This window comes from Phaethon lepturus, unplaced genomic scaffold (genome assembly GCF_000687285.1).
Source record: "Phaethon lepturus isolate BGI_N335 unplaced genomic scaffold, ASM68728v1 scaffold31224, whole genome shotgun sequence".
In the NCBI taxonomy this organism is placed as follows: domain Eukaryota; kingdom Metazoa; phylum Chordata; class Aves; order Phaethontiformes; family Phaethontidae; genus Phaethon; species Phaethon lepturus.
Window position 1 is genome coordinate 3,206 of NW_010536042.1, and position 11,259 is coordinate 14,464.

The 11,259-nt window shown below is 45.6% G+C and overlaps 1 protein-coding gene across 1 annotated transcript; it reads right to left on the bottom strand.

Moving 5' to 3' along the window:
- Nucleotides 1–263: 263 nt before the first annotated feature.
- GABPB2 (GA binding protein transcription factor, beta subunit 2) lies at nucleotides 264–9,876 on the bottom strand. The gene is made up of 8 exons (XM_010286054.1): nucleotides 9,769–9,876; nucleotides 8,532–8,699; nucleotides 8,185–8,379; nucleotides 7,638–7,788; nucleotides 4,468–4,581; nucleotides 2,958–3,143; nucleotides 1,329–1,462; nucleotides 264–551 (listed from the first exon to the last, which is right to left on the bottom strand). Exons 1-8 carry the CDS (start codon nucleotides 9,874–9,876, stop codon nucleotides 264–266), a joined length of 1,344 nt encoding a protein of 447 aa, XP_010284356.1.
- Nucleotides 9,877–11,259: the final 1,383 nt, after the last annotated feature.

Here is an 11,259-nt window from a genome sequence, read left to right on the forward strand (position 1 = left end):
AATTTTGTAAAGAAGCTTCCAATCTCTCAAGGTCAAAGCTTTAAAAGCACCTTTTGGCACCGCACTGAAAGCAGAGTTACGCCGCAAGTGGCTGGAGAAGCTTCTACCCCTGGTCACGGGGTGGCTTTGACTACAACCCTCTGCTCTCAACACCGCTTGCCAACAGCACCTTGTTTAACCCAAAAAAAAAAAAAAAAAAAAAAAGAGAGAGAGAAAATAAAAAAAGTTATTTCCCTGTACAAAACTCAGTCAATCACCAAGGATTAGGAGGTTACAGTTTCCACAGCGATATCAGTTGGCTGATCCGTTTCCAGCATGGACAGCACGGATTCCTTGACGTCTTCTGAGGTTACCACAAGCGAGTCAACCTCGGCGACCTCTTCAAGCACCGTCACCTCCGCTCCGTTGGGCTGCTGGCTCACCATGGCTGCCAGCTTCAGCCGGTACTCCTCTGCCTCTTGCTCTTTCTTCATGAGCTGGCTGCGATATTCCTGAGCCTTCCGGTTCGCCTCTTGCAACTGCTGCTGTAGCACTTCCCTCTCAACGCTGTCCTACAGAAAACAAAAGTTGAGAGAGCCCGTGATGGAGGCCCAACCTGTGACACGAAGGAAACTGGGTGTGCAAGCACTCCAACAGTTACGAGTTATAAAAGCAAAATGCTCTCAGGCGGCGCTAGAAATGAACAGAACTCAACCCAAGCACAACTGGCTTGCTCGTCGCAGGTTACCAGAGGCAACCAGGACGCAGTGAGGCACAAACTGGCTGGTAGGTGTTCCTGCAGCATGCAAGGAGGTGGGCTGGGAAGTTACGTGTCATCTCACCGTCATGAATTTCAGAGGTTGGAAGCAGGTGTAACCAAGAGGCGAGAAAAATAAAGAGGTATTAGTGCTGAAAAGTTGAGAGGCAATCAAGAAAAACACCAACAGGGTGACGGGAGAGTCATTATACAAAGAGCTGAGACTTGGCTCACACCCAGCCCATGTGTTGTGCTTCTACAGGAAATCCTAAATAATCTCAGTAAGTGACCACAATTCATCTAAAAACCCCGAGCTGCAGCTTCAGCATAGGCAAAACGGCAAAAAGTTTTAACAACCTGTAACTCAGCCAAGCATCGCTCCTCTCCACCACTCACATGTTCATTGCTAACACAGGGCCACGGGCGGGAAGAGCAGGGAACCTCTGAGAAGAGTTTGTTACAGAGACATCCCTGGCCTCAGCTCGTTTCTGTTCCGAGAGGGCTTTGGCAGACGAGGAGCCCAACATCCTCAGCACAGCAGAGAAACACGCAGGAGACGGCGGCAATCAAAGCTACAAGCAGAAGTATCTACCTTGTCTTCCTTCGGTTCATCTACATTTTGTTCCACTTTTTGCTTCTTGGCCAGTGGCTTTTCCTCCTCTTCTGCATCATCTCTGTCTTCAATAACAGTCTCTTCTGCAACCTGACCAGCAGGTACAGTTAAAACTGAAAAATTAAAAGGTGACAAATTATACAGTGTGAGACATGCTTTTGCATAGATGTTTCCCGACAGACTTCTCTGAAGTCAGTGCATCAGTGTGTGTGGTTCTGGAGGAAGAGAGACCTGTGGATCAGCAATGCCAAAGTCTTCCTGAGGGGGAAGAGAAACTCTGGACCAGGTTTCCAGTTTTCCTTATTCAGGGCTCCAAAATACTGAGTATTTCAAAACAACGGTGCTGACAGAATCTGAAGTCAAAGATTTGCATCTTAGAAAACACGTGAGGTAAAAACAATCATTTTGATGCCTAAGTAATGCAATTAATAGCTGAGACAGGCTAAGCAAGAGGAATAGAAAGCTCTTCTCGAAAATTCCCAGTACACAGTCCCACTGGCTAAGCTCTGAATCAGCTTTAAGCGCATGCAAGAGCTGCGAATACTCCAGCGAACAAACACATTTTAAATCTGCAAACATGGGTTCTCACTTTGGGAAGCCAGTAGCAAGAATCCGTCCAGCCAAGGAGGAGAAAGGCACCACGTGAGCTACTGAAGGTAGCTCTACCTAAACAGTTCTCCCTTTGTCTTCCTTAGACTAAGAATGGGTTACAAGCCAGGAATTATTTGTAGTAATTTGGCAAATAATTCTGAATAATTAACAGCTTTAGAAAACTGCTTTTCAGTCGTCGTGAAGTCCGTAAATGGACAGAACTGATGTAACCTATCTCACGTTGTAGCACTGCATGCATGTTACAGGAGAGCCGCTCTGCTTCCTAATCCTCTTTTTCTGCACCAACATTAATCCAAATAATCGAGTGTCCCTAGGACATGCTAAAAGAATTGTCGGTAGTAGATGAGGCTGATGAATTACATCCCTGTAGGAAAGAAAAATTCACTATACGAGCGCTCTGGAGCTCTGCCCTGCTTTACTGAACACGATTTACATTTGCCTTGTAAAACTGATAGATTATATTGCCCCAGGCAATATAACTAGAGTTTTGGGAGGAAAAGGTGTATTTAAGTTGATTTTCACAGCCTAACACTAAGTTTTAGAAGAATGATGGAGCGATTGCTAAAGGCAACAGGCTGCAGTTTCATCGGTCGAGTGATTTACTCCCAAACCGAGAAGCTTGCCACAAGATAAAGGAATCGTCTTTGCCCGGCTGCCAAAGAGGCAACAGCTAACTTGGCATTTCTCCTCCCACAACGTTCTACCGAAGGTGTTTGGTTTTAACACAAAGACCAAACTATTAAAGCGTAGCAGCATGAATGTGTATTAAGCTACAAACAAGTCGCTGGCACGCCTTGCTGCTGACTAAGTCACGCAGACGTTTTAACCCCTCCTGGAGCCCAGCAGGCAGGAATCCGTTACAACACAGTGCCGACGAGCCAGGTGACACCAGCCGCCGGCCTTGCGGGACTCAACAGCGTTCACACGCAGCAGTTAATTTTTTTCTTTTTTGAAGTTAATCCTCAGGTCTGCCTTCCGAGCCCTGCTCCTCCTTACCTTGCTGTCCATCCTGCACTGTTAGGATGAAGGGCTGGCCGAGGCCGCTGGCGGGGATGGCTGTTTGCAGGCTGGCCAGGGGAACTCCGTCTGTTACGATGGCGATGACGCGCTGCCCTCCGCTGCCAACCACTTGCTGTACGGCAGAATCGACAGAATTTGCTTCCACTATTTCCTCCATCTTACCTTGAGAAAGAAAGTAAGTGCCAAAAACAAGTCAGCGTTTCCTTCTCTCTTCCTTGAATAGAAACTGAAGGCTAACGAAAAAGCTGAAGTACGCGGCTCCAGACTCCTGGGATGCCTGCTTATGGAAAACAATCTGGAAACACAGTAAGTCTTAGCAGGGGAAGAAAATAAAATCCACTACACCTTAGCAGAACAAGTCTTCTAGAGTAAACCCCTCATTTTCCGTGTAAATTAGTAAGTACTAGCACACATGCATATTAATTAAATTAAAAAGCCTGGAGCTGGAGGCAGCTGTTAAGCAGATCTGGCTCTGCAAAAGCTTCCTTCCATGACCCTTCCCCCAGCTCTAACGAAGACAAACCACACGCAAAACAACTCTTTGTGCCTTAAGAGCCCCGTCCGCACGAGCACGGCCAAAGCAACCATGAGGAGGCTGTTTAGTTTGGCTGGATGACCACAGACCGGTTCAACTCCCTGGGACACTCTGTGTGTGACTTAACGGCTCGCACAAATAATCAGGATTGCAAACCTTCGGCTGCATCCTGCCCGCTGCGTACGCTGCAAGCGCAGGAAACAGAGGGGATCTGACCTCCTACGTGTGCTCTGGGTGCCAAAGAGGAAAACGCTCGAGCGCCGCAGGTCAAGGAGTCAGTGGTGTGGCACCAGCAGCTTAAAGAAGCCAAATTGCCCGTCTCTAGATTCTAGGAAAAATGCTTAGCTTTGGGGAAAATAAATGAATTCCAAGGTGAAAGGCCTATATAAACTTTATCAAATTTCTAAATCTGAAGTTAATTAAAGGTCAAACATTATGCTCTACAAGCCAACCATAAAAGATCATAAAAGGCCCCAAACACAAAAACCACCCAAACCTTTCCGTAAGAAAAAGTTACCAGAGCCTCAAGAGACTCAAAACATTGTTTTACAGGAAACTGGGGACAGAAAACATTTCAATTTCCTTCTTAAACAAATATTTCTACACATTTATATGTTAAAGTAAACCCACATTCTGGAGTGTTGGTTTTGTTTTTTTCTTTTTTATGTATCTATTAAAGCACATCAAGAGCAACGTACTGTGATGTCAAGGTCAGACATGCCAGTTAATAAAAATGAAGTTACTTCTACTGGTAACAGTTGCTGGTTTTTTAATTAGGTCTGAACTGGGATTAAAAATAAACAAATATCACCCCACCGCTTCACAAATATTTATCATCATCCCTTCCTTACCCTCAAAGGAGGCAAATTCACTTCCACATCTTAAATTTCCTGGCAAGGCACTCAATAGAACTACACAAATTGGAAACAGCATCTGGCCGGTTTCCCCTACCTGTGTCTCCGTTTGAGTTGGAAAGCGGTGCCGATACTTCAGCGAGAGCCGCAAGTGTGGCAAGCACGGAGGTCGTTGAATTGGAAAACTGCATCGTAGAGATGTGCGAGTCACCTGCTCAGGGAAGACGAGAGCAAACTGAAGGATCGTCAGGACCTGCCACATCTAAACAGTGAATAAAGCAGTCAGAATGCAACAATTTTGTCATCTAGAGATCAAGACATCAGCTATGCAGTATTTTCTGGGCTCCCACTGGTCAACGGAGAAAGGGAGGTGGTACTGATCATTTTTGATGAGAGGTGCCTCTCCTACTACTAGCTGTAAAAAAGGGCTTTGATACTACTTTGGGACAGACTGTACTCACTCTGAATATTTTACGATACTTTTAATGGAATTTAAGCCAAATAGGAAGCCATTTCTGAATCACGTAACAAAAAGACCAGCAAACACGAACCGATTTGCTCCAGGTTTATTGTAAGAACTACAGAAAGGCAGGCTGTCTGGCAGGCTATTTGGCATGCTGAGCTTCGATCTGGAGACGTGGACGGCTTTTCAAGATGCAGCCGCGCTGCCTGATGACACTCACAGACGTGCTGGAGTCTGCCTGCTGTAATGTTGTGCAGTGCGGTTGCTACGCACGTCATTACTTGGCCTCGCGTCGTACTGGAACTTTCAAACGTTGCAAAACCTAAAGAATGTATTAAACTCGTTGGCTATTAGGAGAAAATTACAGCACTCGAGTTCTTCCTCAACCGGGAAAGTCTCCAAGGACACTCTTCAGCATTACTTCACAGACCAGACGTTTTAGCACAAGTCAGTTAGCAGAGCCTTTTGCAGAGACGCAGAAGTTGGCTACATACATCACTGGATTTCAACGTACTGGGCATGCAGGTCCTTTCTTCCTCCCCTCTAAGGTTCAGTAAGGGAAAAACCACGGTTACTGCAATGAGGTATTGATTTGAATGAGATAAACAAGTCTTCTCTGTTCAAAAAAACAATGTTTCTTCCTCCAATTGACCACATAATTCCTATTCAAAAGCAGACTTAGTAAGAATGGAACAGGAAATTAACTAAACGGGCGCAAACTCAGTGCATATAACCCACAATTCCTCTTAAAAAAAAAAAAAAAAAGAGATCCTGTACCTCATTGCCAGCGTAGATAAATAGATTATAAGCACACAAAGGGAAGTTCATCTAAAGTTCTCCTGCCTTAACCCTTGCAACCTATTTTCTCTCTTTCTCACTGGCTTCTGATTTTACAAAGGTTATCGAGAGACGATACTTTCAAAAGGCCGTGGGCTAGGCACGTGAAAATACCCTGGGCCTAGTGACTGTTTTCAGCAGTTTGTAACCAGATTTCTTCAGACCACCTTAAGATACTTATTCCCATTGAAAAAACTTTTTGAGTAATGGAAGACATAGGGAATTTAAGAGAAGTAAGAAAAATTCTTAGCTACAAGTGTTAAGTAAGGGATTTTGGTTATAATGAAGGCGCAGCTGCTGATGCCCTCTTGTGGGAAATGAGAAAAAAACCTCCTGACGTGGCCCAGAGCAGCAGACACTGACTATTTTCATGCTGACTACCGATGCTGGAAGTGTGCTGGGGGGAAAAACCCAGGGTATTTTAGTCCACTCACACGTGGACAATAAGCCACCACCGTGCTGTGGCACTGGAAAAGGCGATTACGTTGCAGTGCACACGAGGAGAAGCGCGGTGAGAGACGGGGATTTACAAGGCCAGTGCCAAGAGCTCATCTGCAGCACTGCCTGCGGACGCTGACCCATGCACCACGGATGGATTCGAGGGACTCAGGCTTGCTTAGCCCAGCAAAACAAAGGCAGAGAGGGGATCGAGCTGATTTCCACACCCAAGGAATGGAAGCGATGGAAAAAGAACAATTATTTCAACTAAAGGGCTGCATTTGCACCAGAAGGTCCCAAGAGGTTGTGAATATCTTTAAGCTGGAAACCAGCAGTTTTCCGACAGCCTTTCAGCAGGGTGTTGGCCGCTGTGACTCCTACCTGGCTTCCAGGCAGAGCCAGATCCGTCCGCAGAGGCAGCGACGTTGACCATGGCAGAAGTGTCACCCCGGGTACAAAAATCCCAAGTTTTATGTCCCATTGAGTTTGCAGAATAACCTTGACTGAAGATGACATGCGCCAGTCAGGCCGCATTTTCCTCACAGGTGGAAGAGGAACACTTTTGGTCATTTTTTACCCTTCTAAATTAGGATTTATCTTTGCCTCAAAGCTGCAAGCAGCCCCGAAAGCTTTGAGGGCAAGTCTGGAGCGTTGCTGAAGTCACTGTGGCCAGACACAGGCAGAGAGGTCTGGGTAGGATTGCAGAACATCAGTATCCAGGATTTTAAAAGCACTCTCTAGCTAATAAGCAAACATTCACGCATGTGAACAGTCCCACTAACCAAAGAATTACTCACATGCAGAAGTGTTTGCAGGATGAGGCCAAATAGCTCCACAAAACTTGTATTTAGTAGCCTCCTTGAGACTGAAAAGAAACAATGGTTTGGATTTCCCCAAATACAGAAAATTTACTTTAGGAGTTATTAAGAAAATTGAAATTACATAAAAAGAATTCACAGCCTTAAGTTAAAAGTTTTCCCCACCAAAATAAGGCTCACAGAACAATGAAGAACAACATTATTTCCATCTAACATGTGGGGCAGCAGAAATAAGGAGTAATCTACGTGTCCAATAGACCTTCTTATTCTGCAATGGCCTTACTCAACATTTATATACAGTAAAACACTCCTTCAACTCTTGTAGCCAGTAAAGAACAAAGAAAACGGCTCCCCAACCGCTCTGCGGTGCTCAGGATTTGGCACAGCCAGTAATTCTCATTATTCCTCTGTTGCAACCAGCCAAATTCATTTTCTCAAGCTCTGTTGCTTGTAACAGACCTGGAGCAGCCCCACGGCTGAGCTCAGCAGAGCTTTGCCACTTCCAGTGGAACCGCCTTTATTTACATCAGCTAGAAAACTGCTTTGTTACCTTTGACGGCCAAACTACTCTGGGGCAGGAAGTAGTAGTTGGGTGTGTTTGGCTGCATTTCACCACTTTTCCTCTACTAAATGACCATCTGCCCTCTACTGGTAAACAGTCTTAGGAACTTTTTTACAGACTTTCCTACTCAAGGTCACATAAAACCTTACCTGAAGTTGTTTTGGTGTTTGCTGAAGAGACGAGACTAGCGAGATTGAGAACTTCCCCTGGTGTAAGAATAAATGGTGAGGTGAGAGTCACAGTGTTGGTGATGGGATCTGTTCCCTCTGGATGAATGTTTACCTGGTTCTGCATTGCTTCCTAGGAGAGAGTGGGGTCAGGTATACGTGCTTCATGCTTTCTGTGGTAAGCAATGGTATTTAGCATCCTTGAAACATTCTAGATGCAGACTATTTCTCTCTGCAGCACATCAGGGGCACCCGGGCAAAGGCTGTGATAAAACTGCCACCTAATCATGGCAACTTACACTAAGACCGTGCAAGAGGCTTGGCAATAAAAACCCCATCGCTCACTGAGTCCTAGCAGACACACACCAGTTGAGCTAGAAATAAAACAAACCTCATCCACCTCCTTATTTCTAGTTCCCTCTGCAAACAGAAAATGATCCCATCAGACACAACCAGACCCCTCTCACTCTAGCACAGATACAATTGCGGGTCAGAGAATTACCAACAAGTTTCTCCTTCCTCAACCTACCTGCAGCATTACCAGAGTCTCTGGATTGTTCTTGTCCAAAGCAATATCAAAAGCCGATTTGTCAAACTTGCTGAAAGCATGGACGTCAGCTCCGTATTTGATGAGCAGCTCTACGACGTCTCGGTGGTTGTGCTCTGTCGCCCAGTGCAAAGCGGTCATTTTCAGCATGTCCTTGGCGTTTACATCAGCCCCATTCTGAAAGAAATAAGCGCTACTTGTCTGGGCACCATCGTCTCTCGATGTCATAAAGGCGGTGCCTGCGCTAGCACTTAAACAGGGACATCAACACTTAACTCCAAGGGTGATTTAGACCAGCCTTAAAGTGATCCCTAATTTACTATACTTACCCTAATTAGCAGTTCTACGATGTGAGTGTGTCCATCAGCTGCAGCCATGTGTAGTGGCGTCCGGTCCACTTTTGTTCGGGCATCTCTGCTAACACCAGCTCGAAGCAGCACTTCTGCTGTCGAATAGTGGCCGTACTGGGCAGCGAGGTGAAGAGGCGACGTCCCAAGCTGCGTTTTAATTTAGAAGAGTTACTGCTGGTTCGCAGCAAGAGGACAGGCACAGTAATCACCACACGTATGTTCAGCAGTAATTAGGATGACTAAGTTTCTGGAAGAAATTAATTTAACCTTTTTTTCATCCACTCAGAAATAGGGGGAGGAAAACACTGCACATCCAGTATTTTTCCTGACAAATGTTAAACTTTTTAAGGACCTTTATGTTATCTGGTAACTTGTAAGATCAAACTTACTTTTACTCTCTCCACTGTGCCACTCGTTTACCCCTGAGCATCACTCCTCTTCTTTTCCAAACCATGGCAGAACAGCTCGGCCATTATCACGACAGATAATTCCACCACTGTTTCGAAAAGGGCAGCACTACAATATTGCTAGGTTCTGCTACCTCTCGATACAGTTAATTCCTTCATCTCACAGAGCTAGGAATGAAAGGACTGATAAATTAGGAAAGGACGACAACTGGTGATGGAAAATGGCTATCGATGGCTTAACCGCTGCTCTGGTTCCCTGTTTATCCAACTGTTATTCTTCGGTTTCATTAAAGCTTTTACTTCCTTTCCAACCCAGGATGGGCTGCTTTGTTTTCAGGGTTTTGGTTTTTTAAGGAAACAAAAAAAAAAACCCCAACCCTAAAGATGCATTCCTTGATTGAGAGAGTTTAAACAGTTAAATAAAGCACTCTTAAAAGAACTTCCTATTACTGAAAGGTTTAACAGTTCTTTCAATTTGACTTGACCCTTCATTTATCTCAGCTGTCAGGAACTGCACTTCTCCAGGCATCAAACCCTGTATACGCTGCTGTCTGGCACAGCACAGCGCTTAGGACTGTGCCCTCCTGCATTAGGCAGAGATCCAGCTTTACACAAACGTCAATTCATCTTTGCCTGAGGAAGGTCTTGGTTTTTAAAGTGCTTCATCTGGAATCTGCTCCACCACAGAGATCCAGAGATGCATTACCTGCTCCGATTTCCATTCGTATCCTTTAGGTTCAGCCCTAAAGGATAGAGTGCACACACAACCCGTTTCACGCAGAAACCCAGCGTCTGTTCCTCCGACATACCCAGTCCGTGGTGAAGGGAGCACCGCTTGCCATCAGCTTTCGCACTTCGTCATCTTCGCCTTTGCAAGCTGCTTCTAGCAACCTCTTCCCTAGGTCCACTAAGGACATCTTCATACATGGGAACGAGTATTTGCCGAAAGCTGCTTTAAAAGCAAGGGATGGAAAACAAACAGACAAAAAGCAGTGAGGCACAGACATTTTAAAAGCTCTGTACAACTAAGGCCCATCTGTTCGACTAGCGGACACACCATCTTCCCATACAGAACTAGACCCAACACGATCAATAAGCAGGCATAAATGTTTATCCTATTTTTCAGTTCTGTGCCTTGAAACAGCAAGGCTCAGCCTGCAAACAGATGTCCTGCAAAATCCCACTTACCTCAACAGCGCCTTGCACGGACACAAAGACTTGCCCATGTGGATCCAGTTCCAAGGGCAGAACCTATAAAAGCAACGACAAAGCTGTTCAGATTCCTTGCACATCATTTTGATTTTTAAAGCGCTTTAAGAACATGATTTAATCTTTGAAACACTCTCCCTGACCCCAGCACTAGCAACTAAACACGGGGGAGCTATCCCTGTTCTCTGCTGGTAGTGCGTAAAACAAACCTTGGTAACTCCAGTGACTTGTTCAAGGTCATAAAAGGAGCAGAACCCAAAAGCTGTGTTCAACACACCAGACAACAGTGTCCCTATTTATTCCAAGCTACAGAAAGCACAGCGTAATTATGGCACTAGTGAACTATAGCACTTTTCTCAACGGTTACGCTGAGTATGCCAGTCCGATCAAAGACGGACTTTAAAACCTACCCATTAACTCATGCACGACGCCCAGCGAGCGGCTACAAACGAACGTCTGTGCAAACGGGCACCGTGCCACCCATCCTAACAGCGACTCCAACAGCACTGAGGCCCTTGACTGACCTTTTTTCCTGCAATTTCCTTCAATGACAGCTCTATGAAATAGTTGGAACACCCATTTCTTTCTTGTTCTTTTGAGAGAAACATCCCACCCTGTCCTCAGTGACCGACAGAACCAGCAGCACAGTATGCTATCAGTAGCACAAGCCGGTTAAAGAAAAGCCAGGCAGCAGACCTCACCCCTAAAGCTCATCAGGGTACGCTGCCCACGCCAACGCCTCCCTCCAGAGGCCCATCTCGCTTTATAACCTGAACGTCTCGCTTTCTTCCCCCTCGAGCGTGCAGCACGTAACACCCGAGGCTCAGAAGTTAGGTGCCCAGAGCAGCTACTCAGAGCTTACCCCACAATCCAGACCTTTGATGGTCATGTGTTTGACTATCACAACCCCTCTGCCCTTTAGGACTTCCCAGTTTTGGGGTTGTTTTGGGTGTCGTGTCCCCCCCCTCACTTCTTGTGGGACAAAGAATATTTTTTAAATATAAAATAATATTTTTTAAACGTTTTTCCCCGTCGCCCACGTTGAACACCCTCGCATGTTTTCCAGGCACGAGTAGTTTGCCCCGAGCTCT